The sequence below is a fragment of the Mustelus asterias genome, unplaced genomic scaffold (assembly GCF_964213995.1).
Source record: "Mustelus asterias unplaced genomic scaffold, sMusAst1.hap1.1 HAP1_SCAFFOLD_42, whole genome shotgun sequence".
Classification (NCBI taxonomy): domain Eukaryota; kingdom Metazoa; phylum Chordata; class Chondrichthyes; order Carcharhiniformes; family Triakidae; genus Mustelus; species Mustelus asterias.
Window position 1 is genome coordinate 270,406 of NW_027590119.1, and position 18,973 is coordinate 289,378.

Here is an 18,973-nt window from a genome sequence, read left to right on the forward strand (position 1 = left end):
CGGGACCTGATGAGGTATATCCCAGGAAATTGCGGGTCCCCTAGCCGAGATATTTGAATCATCGATCGTCACGGGGTGAGGTGCCTGAAGATTGGAGAGTGGCAAATGTTGTGCCTTTGTTTAAGAAGGGCTTCAGGGAAAAGCCTGGGAACTACAGGCCGGCGAGCCTCACATTTGTGGTGGGTAAGTTGTTGGAAGGCATTTAGAGACGCAAGGACTGATTAGGAACATTCAGCATGGCTTTGATACCGGAGATGAGGGGTTTGGATTATGAGGAGAGGCTGAGGAGATTGGGTTTGTACTCGTTGGAGTTTAGAAGGATGAGGGGGGATCTTATGGAGACTTATAAGATAATGCGGGTGCTGGATAGGGTGGAGGCGGAGAGATTCTTTCCACTTAGTAAGGAAGTTAAAACTAGAGGACACAGCCTCAAAATAAAGGGGGGTCGGTTTAAGACAGAGTTGAGGAGGAACTTCTTCTCCCAGAGGGTGGTGAATCTCTGGAATTCTCTGCCCACTGAGGTGGTGGAGGTTACCTCGCTGAATATGTTTAAAGCGCGGATGGATGGATTCCTGATTGGTAAGGGAATTAAGGGTTATGGGGATCAGGCGGGTAAGTGGTACTGATCCACGTCAGATCAGCCATGATCTTATTGAATGGCGGGGCAGGCTCGAGGGGCTAGATGGCCTACTCCTGCTCCTATTTCTTATGTTCTTATGTTCTTTGTGAGTGGAAAATCATGTCTCACAAATTTGATTGAGTTTTTTGAAGGGGTCACCAAGATGGGGGCAGTGCAGTTGATGTTGTCTACATGGACTTTAGCAAGGCCTTTGACAAGGTACCGCATGGTAGGTTGTTGCATAAGGTTAAATCTCACGGGATCCAGGGTGAGGTATCTAAATCGATACAAAAGTCGCTTCTTGACAGAAGCCAGAGTGTGGTTGTAGAGGGTTGTCTTTAAAACTGGAGGCCTGTGGCCAGCGGTATGCCTCAGGGATCAGTGCTGGGTCCACTGTTATTTGTCATGTATATTAATGATTTGGATGAGAATATAGGAGGCATGGTTCATAAGTTTGCAGATTACACCAAGATTGGTGGCATAGTGGACAGTGAAGAACGTTATCTCCGATTGCAACGGGATCTTGATCAATTGGACCAGTGAGCTGACGAATGGCAGATGGAGTTTAATTTAGACAAATGCGAGGTGATGCATTTTGGTAGATTGAACCAGGGCAGGATTTACTCAGTCAATGGTAGGGCGTTGGGGAGAGTTACAGAACAAAGAGATCTAGGGGTACAGGTTGATAGCTCCTTGAAAGTGGAGTCACAGGTGGACAGAGTGGTGAAAAAGGCATCGGCATGCTTGGTTTCATTGGTCAGAACATTGAATACAGGAGTTGGGACATCTTGTTGAAGTTGGACAAGACATTGGTGAGGCCACACTTGGAATACTGTGTACAGTTCTGGTCACCCTATTGTAGAAAGGATATTATTAAACTGGAAAAGTGCAGAAAAGATTTACTAGGATGCTACCGGGACTTGATTGTTTGAGTTATAAGGAGAGGCTGGATAGACTGGGACTTTTTTCTCTGGAGCGTAGGACCCTGAGGGTGATCTTATAGAGGTCTATAAAATAATGAGGGGCACAGATCAGCTAGATAGTCAATATCTTTTCCCAAAGATAGGGAAGTCTAAAACCAGAGGACATAGATTTAGGGTGAGAGGGGAGAGATACAAAAGTTCCAGAGGGGCAATTTTTTCACACAGAGGGTGGTGAGTATCTGGAACAAGCTCCCAGAGGCTCGAGTAGTGGCGGGTACAATTTTGTCTTTTAAAAAGCATTTAGACAGTTACATGGGTACGATGGGTATAGAGGGATATGGGCCAAATGCGGGCAATTGGGATTAGTTTAGGGGTTCAAACAAAAAGGGCGGCATGGACAAGTTGGGCCGAAGGGCCAGTTTCTATGCTGTAATCCTCTGTGACTCTGTGACTCTATGACTCTATCTCTGAAAATAAACAGCGGACACAAACCGGATTAGGAGTAACAACAACGGAATAATTGCCTCGAGATGGAAATGGGGAATTAATTTGGTGATTGCCGGATTTCACCCAAAGGTTCAAAATGACCGAGCTGTGATCAGGACAATAACCAGAGTCAGACAGAATTTCACCCCCATGGTTCCAGTTAGAGCTTCAGAAACAGAGACAGTGATCACTGACTGTACCAGAACTGTAATTGGAGAAGTTGAAACAGTCAGTGGAATGGTATGAGGTCGAACGTGACTCCCTGTCTCCGCCCATTTTTACATCTTCAAACAAGCGCTTTCTCGAGAAGGAATGGTGATCTTGCATAAGTGATCAGAGAGCGCCCTCCCCTGGCAGCACTGCCGCATATTGGAAACAGGTGCACACACGGCCACCTGCAAAGACTGACACATATTGAGATATTAGAATCATAGAATCCGTACGGTACAGAAGAATGCCATTCGGCCCAGCGGGTCTGTACCGGCCACAAGCGCACCCAGGCCCTATTCCCGTAACCCCATATATTTACCCCGCTAATCCCCCTGACACTAGGGTCAATTTAGCATGGCCAATCAAACTAACCTGCACATCTTTGGATCGTGGGAGGAAACCGGAGCACCTGAGGAAACCCAGCAGACACCGGGAATGCAAATACACACACAGCCATGTGCAAAGGCTAACACATGTAAGGATATATAACCATATAGATATATGTCTAGGCACCGATATCAATTCTAATGTCCCTCGCTATAAATACAGGATTATTCTGTAGATTTGTGACATATATTAGTCTCAGCTGTTAACCATGATCGTACATGAATAACGCCGCCTCCGTGTTCACTGGAAGCGATGTATACCACACAGAATCAACAAAAGCATAGACACAGGGACAAGGAAACACAGTGATCGATTCTCAAACCGATCGAATCAAACATAGACATACAGACAATCACTGAGGAAGATAAACAATCAGATTAACACAGCCATAGACACACTGAAGAGAAGTGCGCCCATTGACAATGCCAAAAACGTACTAGTTCCAGAGTAAACTTCCTGAACTGGAATTCCCTGGGGTCGTGTCAGTGCGGCAATATCCCGTTAGATATTCATCGCGATGAAACTGTCCATTTTAACAACAGGAACAGCCAGAAATGTATTTCTTATAAACGGTGATCATTAATTGATGACTATAAGCAATTGACAACTATTGGAGAATAAGCAACAATGGATGGATTTATTTTTTACAGTGAAACATATTTTGGATGTGTCCGTGTCATGTTTAAAGTTTTTTATTAGTGTCACAAGTGGGATTACATTCATATTGCAATGAAGTTACTGTGAAAATCGCCTAGTCGCCACACTCCGCCACCTATTCGGATACACTAAGGGAGAACTTTAGCATGGCGATGCACCGAACCAGTGCGTCTTTTGGACTGTGGGAGAAAACCAGAGCACACAGAGGAAACCCATGTACACACAGGAAGAACACGCAAACTGCACACAGACCCAAGCCAGGCATCGGACCCGGGTCCCTGGCGCTGTGAGGTAGCTCTGTGCCACTGTGCCGCCCCGTGTGAGGTCAGTGTAGGTAAGACTGATTCCCCACCCATTCTCAATGTTATCGGATCAAATGTTCGGGACACAGGAGGACAACACAAGGAGACTGCTTTGGGTGCAGGTGATTCATTCTCCTCTGTTCTATTCCACATTCTGTGGAAAGTTGTGAAGTTAATTAGTTATATTATATATAATTCAGAAATAATGAGGAGATGCTTCATCCGATTAAACTCGTTTTGTAAATTCAATATGAAATCAATTGCATAAATAAATATATGTTTACATTGAAAACTATGTCGGGAAGCTATATCCAATACTTCATGCCATTGGATCAAGGAAACGTTGTTACTTAAAGCAAACTGTATGGACACGGATTCCACAGAAACTCTTTCTTCAAATGGGGATTGACTTGAAAGGGAGAAATGACTTGAAAGGGAGAAAAATCAGCTTCATGGAATGAGAGGAGGAAACTGAAATGAGAACAAAGGACAGTGCAGCACAGGAACAGGCCCTTCGGTCCACCAAGCCCACACCGATACATCAGTTGGGTAGCTCGTAATCAAATAATTGGCATAGGCATTGTGGGTCAAAGGGCCTCTTATTGTTGCCTGCCATTGTCAACCATTTTCAATCATTCTTGGATCAATATGTCTACAGCATTCACAATGAGTGTTGCAACATTTCAAGAGAGTCCCATTGGGTGCTTGCAAGTGGTGATTGCATTCACCTCACACACGAAAGCTCCCCAGTTCAAAGCCATGCCGGAATGTTATTAGTATTTGTTCTTTAAGGATGAGGGAAGTTTACATGATTTAAATTTGTTGCTGAACATTATCCGAAACTCGATATTAAAGCCATGTTATCTTTGCTCTGACCTCGGCCTCAAAATCTTTCAGCAAAATCTGAAATCTTGTATTTTTATGACGCAATGAAAGGAAATAGAGGTCCCTTTTTGACACCGTGTTCATATCAGCAACTCGTTCAGTCCACAACAGAATTTAATGGCTTTATTAATGCAGACGAACAAAGTTAATCACCATCTGAAACATATCTAAAAGTATAAATGATGTGGAGATGCCGGCGTTGGACTGGGGTAAACACAGTAAGGAATCTAACAACACCAGGTTAAAGTCCAACAGGTTTATTTGGTAGCTAGTGGCGTTTGCTACCAAATAAACCTGTTGGACTTTAACCTGGTGTTGTTAGACTCCTAACAGTATAAAGACAGGCATACGTGAAACTGTAACTGAACTAGAGGAAATAGCGCACATTGCACAGAAGCATCTTTTTAACATCGTTGTTCAGAGTAAAGAATTAGGAAAAGCCACTCAGACAGATGAGGAAATCGAGAATCAGTGTGGATCTGCTGGGCTTCCTGCAGATGAACGAGATTTAGGCGCCAGAATGTTTCACTCACAGAGTAAAGAGGGATCAAGTATAACTAACAGATCATTCTTAAATCTCTTCCCTTTAAAGATATTTGATTTTGTTTAAAAGCTGACTGTCTCAAATAAGCACCATGGGATGTGTATTACCCAGTGACTCGATTCTTTTGTTGGTCAGTCATGCTTGCATTTCAATGTTGTATATTTCAGAGATATTCAATTCAGAATGAGGAGATATGTAATTAATAAAAAGATATTAATATTAAACATTGAACAGCTAACAAGTACTGGGTGGAGCTGGTTAAAATTATTCGAAGGAAGATGAGAATGATGCATTAATGATTGAGCAGAAATCATTGCTCCTTAGATATTTGCTGGACGACCACTTTTAAATGTTGAAGTTCAAGATAAGTTGAGAAATCAAGTTGAAAGAAATGTTTTTTGTCTTGTATTAATTGACATGGGCTCTCAGTGTAATCATTAGAACCTGCAGCAACACAGTGGAGGTGAACATTGTGGTCAGGCCAATTGGTGGCGCTATGCTGTCAGTTGTTTCTGTAGTGTAGTGGTTATCACGTTCGCCTAACACGCGAAAGGTCCCCGGTTCAAAACCGGGCAGAAACATTAATTTACTCATTTATTGTGAGGGTAGTTTTGCATGGTTTCAGTTTTTGCTGTACATATTCCGAATCTCGATGTTGCAGCCATATTATCTTTGCTCTAAACTCGGCCACAAATGCTCTCAGCAAAATCAGAAATGCTGTAGTTTGAGACGCAATGAGGAAATAAATGTGTGTATTTGGACACCGTGCGCATATCAGCAACTTGTTCAAACCACAACAGAACTTAATGGTTTTATAAATGCAGACTAACATAGTTAATCACCATCTGAAACATGTCAAATAGTATTTTGTGCTCATAAAGACAAGTGAAACTGTAAATGAACTGGAGGAAATGGCAGACATTGCCCTGAAGCATCTTTTTAAAATTGTTCTTCATAATAAAGAAATAGGAAAAAGCACTCAGGCAGATGAAGAAATCGAGACTCAGTGGAGATCTGCTGGACTTTCCTACAGATGAACGGGATTTAAGCACCAGAATATTTCACACGCAGAATAAAGAGGGATCAAGTATAAATAACAGATCATTCTTAAATCTCTTCCCTTTAAAGATATCTGATTTTGTTTAAATGCTGACTGTCTCAAATAAGCACCATGGGATGTGTATTACCCTGTGACTCAATTTATTTTATTCTCAGTCATGTTTGCAATTCAATGTTGCATATTCCCGAGATATTCAATTCAGAATGAAGACGTATGTATTAAATACATGTATTAATATTTAACATCGAATAACGAAACAAATATTGAGTAACCAGCCAACGATTCAAGTCTGGATGACCCTTCATCAGAGCTAAGAGCAAAGAAAAGCAGAAAAGATTTAAATTATGAGGGTGGAAGGGGGGTGCTGTAATTGGACAAAGGGAATGCAAATAAGGATAAAGATGGCTGAGAGAGATGCTAAAAATGTCCATTAAGCGATCAGAATAGCAGAGCAGAGGTAAAGGTGGTTAAGGCAGTTGCCCTGAAAGAGGAGTGGAGGAGTGGGGGGGGGGGGGGCGGGGGGGGGGGGCGGTGGTGGGGGGTGGGGGAGAGGCAAGAAGGAGAGCAGGAATGAAGAAATGGAAAAATGGAAATGAGAAAGAAGTATGATAAAAATGGGTAAATGAGATGAAAAGAAGAAACAGTATGAAATAAAATAAATGGAAAGGGGATAAAGGTGGCGGGGAGAGTTCATGCTCTGAAGTTGTTGAACTCAATGTTTATTCCAGAAGGCTGTAAAGTGTCCAATTGGAAGATGAGGTACTGTTCCTCCAGTTTGCGTTGGGGTTCACTCAAACATTGCAAAAGGCCAAGGACGGACATGTGGACAGGAGAGCAGGGTGCTGTGTTGAAGCGGCAAGAACTGGAAGTTCTGGGTCCTGCTTGCAGACGGACTGAAGGGTTCAGCAAAGCGATCACCCAGTTTGTGTTTGGTCTCTCCAATGTAGGAGAGTAGACTTCATGGGGAGGAGCGAATGCAATAGACTAGACTGAAGGAGATGCATGTGAATCGCTGCTTCACCTGAAAGGGGTGTTTAGGACCTGGGATGGTGAGCAGGGAGGAGGTAAAGGGGCAGGTGTTGCACCTTCTACCATTGCATGGGAAGATGCTGTGGGCATGGGATGGGATGTTGGGTGGGATGGAGGTGTGGACCAGGGTGTCCCAGAGAGAACCTACCTTGTGGAATGCTGATGGGTGTGAGGGGTGAGGTGAAGATGTGTTGAGGAATGGCTTCATGCTGGAGTTGGCAGCAATGGCGGAGGATGATACTTTGAACATGGAGGCTGGTCTGGTAAAAAGTGAGGACAAGGGGAGCCCTGTCCTCTTTCTGGGAGGGAGTCCGAGCAGTGGCCTGGAAGATGAGTTGGACACAGTCAAGAGCCCTGTCAACCACAGTGGGTGGACTTCACACAGTCACCCAAAGCAAGAATCGAACCCAAGTCCCAAGCACTGTAATGTAAGGCAGCAATGCTAACCACTGTTCCACCCGAAGGATCAGCCTGGTGGTAGCTTTACTCATGATATCCAGTTGCACTGGAGGTAGAATTGGAAGGAAATAAAAGTAAAATACTGCGGATGTTGGAATTGGGAAATTTAAACTGAAAATACTGGATAAACTCAGCAGACCTGGCGGCATCTGTGGAGAAACCTATTAACAATGGATTCTTATGATTTTGGTTGCTGAATGAGGAGACAAGGTCCTTTCGGTTTTATTGACGTTTTATGCGGCGTTACGGTTGAAGCGATAAAAGCAATATTTCAAATATCTCTGATATTAAGTGATGTCCATCTTTGTGTGGGGCAGACGTCCTACGTTTGGACGGAAGATGAAGAACCAATGTGCCCTTAACAAAGATGGCGCCGATGTGGGGGGCGGGGCAATGGGCGGTGTACGCAGAACGCTGAGGAGGTTGGGATCGCACATGCGCATTGCAGCGGGTGTGGTTTGTTGACGGAAGCGCGCGGGTTCTTCTCCAGATCGGAATCAGATTTGAAAGGGGGAACGGTTAACGGTGGCAGGCGTTGCCATGGCGGCAGGGGCGGGGCTCGCCAACAGCGCGCGCTGGCTCAAGTGGACCCTCGAGCGCAACCTGAGCGACAGCAGCAGCAGGTGCGGAGGCCGCGCGGGGAGCCGGGGGCTCGAGTAGGAGGCAAGCCGGGTCAGCCCGCCTCTCCCGCGAAGGCGACCTGGGGATGTGACACCAACTCAAAACTTCCCAACCCCGGGTTTTTCACGTCTCTTTTACCCCTCACCGAGCTCCTCAGCACAAAGCAGCCCCTCAAATCCTCCAGAAACCACTCAGACCCCACTTGGCATCTTTTCCCCAGGTCATGACCCTGAGATGCCATCTTGGTTTCAGCCCCTCCACCTGAACAGGTGCCAACTGCGGTGGTGGTTGGAGGAACGATTGCTCGTTTCCAGGGCCGGGTGCTGAACTGGATCTCTCTCAATGTCCCGCAATGTTTGTTTTCAAGATACAATTTGGTACATCTGGTGATTTGTCGCTTTGTCCCGAAATGGAGGGCAAGCGGATTGGCACCCTGATTATCAATTCACACTAAATCTACTTCTACATCCCTCCATTCCCCTGGCAGTTTGGTACACGCAATGGCAGTGTGTGTCTGAGGTTTGCCCAAGCTTTAGTTTGTGCTGGCACTATTGCCACCACGTTGGGGTCCGCAAAAGAGAGACTCCCTTTTTAAAGAAGGTCTTGAAAGAGTGACCAACTTGTGTTTTCTGTTTCTCATAGGAGCCGTGATCAACAGTGTGGCCAGAGAGACTCCATGTGCCCAGTCGCATATTCGGACAAACAGCTACCGGACATCTGCGTCCAAGAAACAGACCGGATCCTGGTCGAGAAAGTAAGTTAGATTTGAATGTGTCTGGTTTGTTCACGGTGGTGAAGTACCTTGGTGAACCACAGCACCCTGTGCGATAAAGGGTTAATCATCATCCTAACTTCCAGGCCTGGGTATAAGATCAGCATATGGCCTCCCGTAACCGGCCCCCTTTACTGATACCCTGCTCGCTTTCTGTTTTCAGTCCTGCTGGGACATCGCCTTGGGCCCATTGAAACAGCTGCCCAAGATGTCCCAACATCATGTACATGGCTGGCAACAACATCTCCATCCTCCCTATCATGATGGTGTGCATGATGGCCTGGAGACCTATACAGGCCTTGATGTCCATGTCTGCAAGTGAGTATTGTATTGAATCTACAGCTCAGAAACAGCTCTGAAGCGGCATCACTTGAGTGCAGCTTAGAATAGAGTTCTGGGAGTTGGGTAATTAAGGGAGTTAGGGAAGGAAGGGAAAGAGGTGCCCTTTTGCTTTCTAACTTTCTCAGCCTTTAGGAAGTGATCTTACTCTTCTACAGGAGAAGAAGCCAGATTTTTGGTGAGTATCTGCGAAGTAACTAAGATTTATTCTGTTCCTAAGGATCACAATAGTATAGCAACAGGTGGTAAAGTTAATAAAATACTTAAAAACAAAAATAAATTATCATTGGATAAAAGAAATAGTTTATTAGTACACATTCAAGCTGCAGCATTTGGGAGTTCCTGGGTGTCAGTTTGATCCAGGGCAAACAGGCATAGAGGTTTACAGCATGGAAACAGACCCTTCGGCCCAACTTGTCCATGCCATCCTTTTTTTAAAACCCCTGAGCTAGTCCCAATTGTCCGCATTTCGCCCATATCCCTCTCTACCCATTTTACCCATGTAACTGTCTAAATGCTTTTTAAAATACAAAACTGTACCCCCTCTACTACTACCTCTGGCAGCTTGTTCCAGACACTCACCACCCTCTGTGTGAAACAATTGCCCCTTTGGACATTTTTCTATCTTCCCGTCTCACCTTAAACCTATGCCCCCTAGTTTTAGACTCCCCGACCTTTGGGAAAAGATATTGACTATCTAGCTGATCTATGCCCCTCATTATTTTATAGGCCTCTATAACATCACCCTCAGCCTCCTCAGCCCAAGAGAAAAAAGTCCCAGTCTATCCAGCCTCTCCTTCTAACTCAAACCATCAAGTCCGGTAGCATCCTAGTAAATCTCTTCTGCACTCTTTCTAGTTTAATAATATCCTTTCTATAATAGGGTGACCAGAACTGTACATAGTATTCCAAGTGTGGCCTTACCAATGTCTTGTACAACTTCAACAAGATGTCCCAACTCCTGTATTCAATGTTCTGACCAATGAAACCAAGCATGCCGAATGCCTTCTTCACCACTCTGTCCACCTGTGACTCCACTTTCAAGGAGCTATGAACATGTACCCTTAGATCTCTCTGTTCTGTAACTCTCCCCAACACATACCATTAACTGAGTAAGTCATACATCGAACATAGAACAGGCCCTTCGGCCCACGATGTTGTGCTGAGCTTTATCTGAAACCAAGATCAAGCTATCCCACTCCCTATCATCCTGGTGTGCTCCATGTGCCAATCCAATAACCGCTTAAATGTTCCTAAAGTGTCTGACTCCACTATCACTGCAGGCAGTCCATTCCACACCCCAACCACTCTCTGCGTAAAGAACCTACCTCTGATATCCTTCCTATATCTCCCACCATGACCCCTATAGTTGTGCCCCCTTGTCATACCTCCATCCACCCGAGGAAATAGTCTTTGAACGTTCACTCTATCTATCCCCTTCATCATTTTATAAACCTCTATTAAGTCTCCCCCCAACCTCCTCCGGTCCAGAGAGAACAGCCCTAGCTCCCTCAACCTTTCCTCATAAGACGTACCCTCCAAACCAGGCAGCATCCTGGTAAATCTCCTTTGCACTCTTTCCAGCGCTTCCACATCCTTCTTATTGTGAGGTGACCAGAACTGCACACAATATTCCAAATGTGGTCTCACCAAGGTCCTGTACAGTTGCAGCATAACCCCACGGCTCTTAAACTCCAACCCCCTGTTAATAAAAGCTAACACACTATTGGCCTTCTTCACAGCTCTATCCATTTGAGTGGCAACCTTCAGAGATCTGTGGATATGGACCCCAAGATCTCTCTGTTCCTCCACAGTCTTCAGAACCCTACCTTTGACCATGTAATCCACACTTAAATTTGTCCTACCAAAATGAAAAACCTCACATTTATCAGGGTTAAACTCCATCTGCCATTTTTCAGCCCAGCTTTGCATCCTATCTATGTCTCTTTACAGTCTATAACAGCCCTCCACCTCATCCACTACTCCACCAATCTTGGTGTCATCAGCAAATTTACTGATCCACCCTTCAGCCCCCTCCTCTCGGTCATTAATAAAAATCACAAATAGCAGAGGACCAAGCACTGATCCCTGTGGCACTCCGCTAGCAACCTGCCTCCAATCCGAAAATTTTCCATTCACCACCACCCTCTGTCTTCGATCAGACAGCCAGTTACCTATCCAATCAGCCAACTTTCCCTCTATCCCAACCTCCTTACTTTCATCATAAGCTGACCATGGGGGACCTTATCAAACGCCTTACTAAAATCCATGTTTCTGACATCAACTGCCCTACCTTCGTCAACACACTTAGTTACCTCCTCAAAAAATTCAATCAAATTTGTGAGGCACGACTTGCCCTTCACGAATCCGTGCTGACTATCCCGGATTAATCCGCATCTTTCTAAATGGTCGTAAATCCCATCCCTAAGGACCTTTTCCATCAACTTACCAACCACCGAAGTAAGACTAACCGGCCTATCATTACCAGGGTCATTTCTATTCCCTTTCTTAAAGAGAGGTACAACACTCGCCACTCTCCAGTCCTCTGGCACCATCCCCGTGGACAGTGAGGACCCAAAGATCAAAGCCAAAGGCTCTGCAATCTCATCCCTTGCCTCCCAAAGAATCCTAGGATATATTTCATCAGGCCCAGGAGACTTATCGACCTTCAGTTTATTCAAAACTGCTAGTACATCCTCCCGCTGAACATCTACTTCCTCCAGCCTATTCGCCTGTAACACCTTCTCTTCCTCAAAAACATGACCCCTCTCCTTGGTGAACACTGAAGAAAAGTATTCATTCATCACCTCTCCTATCTCTACTGACTCCATACACAAGTTCCCACTACTGTCCTTGACCGGCCCTAACCTCACCCTGGTCATTTGTTTATTCCTCACATAAGAGTAAAAAGCCTTGGGGTTTTCCTTGATCCGACCCGCCAAGGACTTCTCTCCCCTCCTAGCTCTCCTAAGCCCCTTTTTCAGCTCATTCCTTGCTAACTTGTAACCCTCAATCGAGCCATCTGAACCTTGTTTCCTCATAAGCTTCCCACCTCTTTTGTGAACCATGGTTCCCTCACTCGGCCATTTCCTCCCTGCCTGACAGGGACATACCTATCAAGGACACACAGTATTTGTTCCTTGAAAAAATTCCACTTTTCATTAGTGCCTTTCCCTGACAGTTTCTGTTCCCATCTTATGCCCCCTAATTCTTGCCTAATCGCATCATAATTACCTCTTCCCCCAATTATAAACCTTGCCCTGCCGTACGGCCCTATCCTTCTCCATTGCAATAACAAAAGACATCGAATTGTGGTCACTATCTCCAAAGTGCTCTCCCACAACCAAATCTAACACTTGGCCCGGTTCATTTCCCAGTACCAAATCTACTGTGGCCCCACCTCTTGTCGGCCTATCCACATATTGTGTCAGGAAACCCTCCTGCACACACTGCACAAAAACTGCCCCATCCAAACTGTTCGACCTACAAAGGTACCAATCAATATTTGGAAAGTTAAAGTCCCCCATGACAACTACCCTGTGCCCCCACAGATATCCATAATCTGCTTAGCAATTCCTTCCTCCACCTGGTTTCAGCAGCAGGTGAGCTGAGGCCAGGACAAAGTGGGGCGATGTCACTGAGGTGGAAATAGGTAGTGTAGGTGGTGATGTGGCAAATAGAGTTAAATACAGATCAGTGTGAGGTGTTGCATCATGGGAAGTCAAACCAAGGTAGAACTTTCACAGTGAATGGTAGGACCTCAGGGAGTATCGTGGAACAGAGGGACCTTGGAGTCCAGGTGCACGGTTCTCTTAAGGTGGAGTCACGTGTAGATAGGGCAGTGAAGAAGGCTTTTGACATGCTGGCCTTTATCAGTCAGGGCATTGAGTATAGGAGTTGGGAAGTTATGTTGCAGTTGTACAGGACTTTGGTGAGGCTGCACCTGGAATATTGTGTTCAGTTTTGGTCACCTTGATTTGGAAAGATGTTATTCAACTGGAGAGAGTGCAGAAGAGATTTACAAGGATGTTGCCAGTACTCAAGTTATAGGGAGAGATTGGATGAGTTAGGACTTTTTTCTTTGGAGCGTAGGAGACTGAGGGGTGATCTTATAGAGATGTGTAAGATCATGAGAGGCATGGATAGGTTGAATGCACTCAGTCTTTTTCCCAGGGTTGGGGAATTAAGAATTAGAGGGCATAAGTTTAAGTTAAGAGGGGAAAGAATTAATGGGAACCTGAGGAGCAGCTTTTTTACACAGAGGGTGGTACGTATGTGGAATGAGCTGCCGGAGGGAGTGGTTGAGACAGGGACATTGTCAACATTTAAAAGGCATTTGGACAGATACATGGATAGGAAAGGTTCAGAGGGATATGGGCCAAATGGAGTTAGCTCACATGGGCATTTTTGGTGGGCATTGTCCAGTTTGGGCCGAAGGGCCTGTCTCCGTGCTGTAGATTCTATGAGGATATGTTTAGAAGCTCAGTTTGAAGTGAAACATGTCACTGAGGTTGTGAATACTCCGGTTCAGCCTCAGACAGTCGCAATGGGGACAGATGGAGTCAGTGGTTCGGAAGTGGAATTTGTTGCAGGGCTGAAGATGACAGCCTTCATCTTCCAATATTTAACAAAGGCAATTACTGCTCATCCAGTCCTGGATGTCAGACAAGGGAGGATGGTGTGTAAAATTGGAGGGAATTTGGAGATGATGGTGTTCACATACACCTCTTACCCTGATCCTTCTCGGTGGGCAGGTTAACGGTTTTAAGGTTCAAACCACTGGTTGAGTTGTAAGATACATAAAGTCCCTCCTTTGCCCCCATCTCTCTCTCCATCCATTGAGGCCTGAGCCTTGTGTAGTCCCAGACTGGATGGCAGATTCCCTTCCCTGAAAGGCATTAGTGAACCAGTTGAGGTTTTATGACAATCCAGCAGTTTCCATGGTAACTTTTTCCTGGTGCCGGCCCCACAAATGACCAGATTCATTCGGCTCAATTTCACAACCTGCCTTTGTGTTTTTGTGGGATCTCTCTCACTCCCTTTTCGCTGTTTTAAATCAATTTCACAGGGTTTTAGAAGGGGATGATTTGCAGTCAGGAAACTCAAACCAAACATCAAATCCAGATCTGACTGAGTCGCCCAACTTATCGTTACCTGAATACCACTGAACCTTGAGCATGGAAGGAAAAAGCACCATTCACAATGGGGCAAAACTGTACACGTGTTCTGTGTGTGGACAAGGATTCAGACAATCATCTGGCCTGTCAAGACACAAGTGCAGTCACACTGAGGAGAAACCGTGGAAATGTGGGGAAGGATTCAGAGACCTGTCTGAGCTGGAAATTCACCAATACAGTAACACTGGGGAGAGGCTGTTCACCTGCTCTGAGTGTGGGAGAGGATTCACTCAGTCATCCACCCTGCTGACACACCAGCGAGTTCACACTGGAGAGAGGCCATTTATCTGCTCCGAGTGTGGAAAGGGATTCACTCAATCATCTAACCTGCTGACACACCAGCGGGTTCACACTGGAGAGAGGCCATTCACCTGCTCTGAATGTGGGATGCGATTCACTCAGTCATTCAACCTGCTGAGACACCAGCGGATTCACAAGGGAGAGAGGCCATTCACCTGCTCCGAGTGTGGGAAGGGATTCACTCAGTCATCTACACTGCAGACACACCAGCGAGTTCACACAGAGGAAAGACCATTTAAATGTCCAGAATGTGGCAAGTGCTATAAAAGTTTAAAGGAAGTGATGTTCCATCAACGTGTTCACACTGAGGAGAGACCATTTAAATGCCCAGACTGCGAGAAGTGTTATAGAGGTTCCAGAGAACTAATGTTCCATCAACGTGTTCACACTGATGAGAGACCGTTCAGGTGCTCTCACTGCGGGACTGGGTTCAGGTGGTCATCTCAACTCACTGAACACCAGTGAATTCACACTGGGGAGCGGCCGTTCACTTGCACTGACTGTGGGAAGGGATTCACTCGGACATCACACCTCATGGCACATCAGCAAGTTCACACCGATGAGAGACCGTTTAAATGTCCAGACTGCGGGAAGTGCTGTAAAAGTTCCAGCAATCTAGTGTCCCATCAACGTGTTCACAGTGAGGAGAGACCTTTTAAATGTCCAGACTGCGGGAAATGCTATAAAAGCTGCAGTGATCTGATGTCTCATCAACGTGGTCACACTGATGAGAGACCGTTCAAGTGCACTCACTGCGGGACTGGGTTCAGGCGACCATCCCAACTCACTGTCCACCAGCGAATTCACACTGGGGAGAGGCCGTTCACCTGCTCCAAATGTGGAAAGGGATTCACTCAGAAATACAACCTGTTGAGCCATCAGCGAGTTGACAAGTGACTGCTGGAGTTTGATTCTGCTGTTTATCACAAATCACAAACATGTTGATTGTGGTCATTCGCCTCTGATGTAAATAAATTTGAGCCCACAAATAAATACGAATGTCCTGGATGAAAGTCAAATCAATCTGCTTTTATGTTAAACAAACAATCTGTTGAAACTTTTTATTATCTCTGACTCAAGTCCATTCCTTTCGAATGGCTCTCCCTCTCCCCTGTCTCCTCCATCCTGACCCCCAACAAAAAGTGTGATGAAGTCATGGAGCTTCTTTGTTACTAGGATTGAGCCAACCCATTCAGCTGTCCCTGCTGCTTCCCTCTCTTTCACCCTCCCACTGAGCCAAACTAATGTATCTAAAGCCTCTCCCTGTCTGAGCCTTGAACCTGCATCTTTCAACAGTTTCTTTCCTGTCTTGGCCCTGACTCTATTTTCATTAAATTACTGACCATCCAACTTCCCCATATTGGCTGATATTGTTAATGATTCTCTCCCTCTCTTCTGGTTTTGTTCCTCTCACTTTTAAATACACAAACATCACCCTTTATGAAAAAAACCCTTTGATCCCACTTTGCTTGCAAATTATGGCCCCATCTCCAGTCTCCCTTTCCTCTCCAAAGTCTTTGAACTTGGTGTCTCCCAAGGATATATACTTTTGGTCTCCTATTTGGGCAGCAAGGTGGCATGGTGGATCGCACTGCTGCCTCACAGATCCAGGCACCTGAGTTCAATTTCAGTCTCTGTGGAGTTTGCACATTCTTTCTGAGTTTGTGTGGATTTCCTCCGTGTGCTCCGGTTTCTTCCACACTCCAAAGATGTGCAGGCTAGGTGGAATGGCCATGCTAAATGTATGGGATTACGGGTATAGGGTGGGGAGAGGGACAGCAGATTTCCTTCCCCAGAGGACATTAGTGAGCAATCAGCAATTGGCCGTGCTAAAATTGCCCCTTAGTGTCCTGGGATGTGTAGATTAGAGGGATTAGTGGGTAAAATATGTAGGGATATAGGGCCTGGGTGGGATTGTGGTCGGTGCAGACTCGATGGGCCGAATGGCCTCTTTCTGTACTGTAGGGTTTCTATGGTTTCATGGTCAGAGCATTGCCCTGGGTCTCTGGATTACTGCGCTAGTGACAATATCACTATGCCACTGCCTCCTCAATGTACACACATAGGAAAAGGCCATTCACCTGCTCCGTGTGGGAAAGAATTTATGCATCCAATTTGAAGGGCTGTGATCACAATAACCTCAGACCTCCGGACTATTTTGTTTGTGGTGGATATTTAGTAAGGACACTACCTACAACTGTTGTGGAGAATCAAAGACACAGCTCCAGTCTGATAAAGACCTTGTTCATTTAACGACCTGATCACATAAACCCCAGTGTAATCTAACAGGTCTTTCACAGGTCTATTGGACACGACCTCTCACCTGACAAGTACATGGGATTCTTTCATATTGAAACATCCCAGATAAGTGATAACTATGAAGATTCAGAATATGAATGCCTTTTTGTAATTCCAACATTCATCCACTCTTGACCATAAGACATAGGAGCAGAATTAGGCCACTTGGCCCATCGAGTCTGCTCTGCCATTCAATCATGGCTGATATTTTCCTCATCCCCAGTCTCCTGCCTTTTCCCCATAACCCCTGATCCCCTTATTAATCAAGAACCTATCTATCTCTGTGGAAGCCACTCAATGACCTGGCCTCCACAGCCTTCTGTGGCGAAGAGTTCCAACAGATTCACCACTCTCTGGCTGAAGAAATTCCTCCTAATCTCTGTTTTAAAGGATCGTCCCTTTAGTCTGAGGTTGTGCCCTGGAGTATTCTGGTTAACACACTGGAATACTCCCTTGGCCCTTCAGGATAATGTCACTGCAGTATATGGGATCTGCAGAAACATTCAATTAAATTCTACCAGCCACCTGGTATGCTTAACTGTGGAAACCCTTTTCCATTGAGGTCTCAGATTACTACAGCAGATATGCATTGTTCTGACTCGACCAGCCGGGCTGTGGAATTAGTTGGATAGATCTTCCAGAGAGCCAGCAGAGACAAAATGGGCCAAATGGTTTCTATTTATGCTGTATCATTCTCTAAAAGGGTGAGTATTCAGTATCAGTGACAGAGAGAAGAACCAGTGACTGTGCGATTGAACCCAGCCAGAATCAGCACCATAAAGGGAGGAGTGAGGGGGAAACGGTATAAAAGCTTTGAAACCATTGCATGGTCCTGCAGCAGAACTTTGAGAACTAGAGCACAGCATATCATCAATTCTCAATATTTCAGTCATTTACCTTTATGCTGCAACTGTACAGGACCTTGGTGAGACCACATTTGGAATATTGTGTGCAGTTCTGGTCACCTCACTATAAGAAGGATGTGGAAGCGCTGGAAAGAGTGCAGAGGAGATTTACCAGGATGCTGCCTGGTTTGGAGGGTAGGTCTTATGAGGAAAGGTTGAGGGAGCTAGGGCTGTTCTCTCTGGAGCGGAGGAGGCTGAGGGGAGACTTAATAGAGGTTTATAAAATGATGAAGGGGATAGATAGAGTGAACGTTCAAAGACTATTTCCTCGGGTGGATGGAGCTATTACAAGGGGGCATAACTATAGGGTTCATGATGGGAGATATAGGAAGGATATCAGAGGTAGGTTCTTTACGCAGAGAGTGGTTGGGGTGTGGAATGGACTGCCTGCAGTAATAGTGGAGTCAGACACTTTAGGAACATTTAAGCGGTTATTGGATAGGCACATGGAGCACACCAGGATGATAGGGAGTGGGATAGCTTGATCTTGGTTTCAGATAAAGCTCGGCACAACATCGTGGGCCGAAGGGCCTGTTCTGTGCTGTACTGTTCTATGTTCTAAATGCTAACAATGCTATTTTGAATTAACTGTATGAAGTTTCAATGGCGTTTATTGCCCAGCATTCGCTGCGGGTGTGAAAGTGCCCTATTCACTCCACAGGAGCCCAGTACGCAGGCGCAGCGCTGTATCTGGAGCATGCGCAGTGTCACTTTGCTCGGAGCCCGCGAGTCCGGGAGACACTTGTTTCAAGGGGTGAGAATCGGTGGGACGGCGGGAGGAATGAAGCCGGGAGTCGGGGTGGGGAGGGAACAGAGGCTTCATAAACATCTGCTGTAGGCCGCAAGATCTGAATAAGAGCCTTCCGGTCCCGGCTTTGCAGCTCCGTGGATTTTATCCGGGATCAGGCGCGGTGCCGCGGCCGCCATCTTTGTTTAGCGGGGAGCAGAGCGCATGCGCGGCCAGTGGGCGGGGTTTCAGGATTTGGGTTACCAGGACAGA

General features: G+C 45.7%; 2 protein-coding genes and 1 non-coding gene across 5 annotated transcripts in view; 2 read left to right on the plus strand and 1 right to left on the minus strand.

Annotated features, from left to right (window-relative positions):
• Window positions 1-8,874, minus strand: part of LOC144482705 (uncharacterized) — a 34,737-nt gene extending 25,863 nt beyond the window's left edge. The window contains exons 1-2 of the mRNA XM_078201547.1: window positions 8,803-8,874; window positions 7,251-7,425 (exon numbers count right to left, since the gene is read on the minus strand). Coding sequence (XP_078057673.1) covers window positions 7,251-7,425; window positions 8,803-8,874 — 247 coding nt within the window. The remainder of the gene's footprint in view (window positions 1-7,250; window positions 7,426-8,802) is intronic.
• trnav-aac (transfer RNA valine (anticodon AAC)) lies at window positions 5,522-5,594 on the plus strand. Its single transcript has one exon. It is a non-coding gene; the product is annotated as a tRNA-Val (tRNA).
• The window catches only part of LOC144482753 (uncharacterized), a 36,752-nt gene continuing 25,777 nt past the window's right edge, over window positions 7,999-18,973 (plus strand). The window contains exons 1-4 of one of the 3 annotated variants that reach the window (XM_078201592.1): window positions 7,999-8,184; window positions 8,825-8,936; window positions 9,118-9,272; window positions 14,362-15,777. In XM_078201592.1, the coding sequence (XP_078057718.1) occupies window positions 14,471-15,235 (765 nt within the window). In that variant the 5' untranslated portion in view covers window positions 7,999-8,184; window positions 8,825-8,936; window positions 9,118-9,272; window positions 14,362-14,470 and the 3' untranslated portion in view covers window positions 15,236-15,777. Of the gene's footprint in view, window positions 8,185-8,824; window positions 8,937-9,117; window positions 9,273-14,361; window positions 15,778-18,973 lie in introns of those variants that run through there. The other 2 variants (XM_078201591.1, XR_013495953.1) reach the window with 2 other exon arrangements.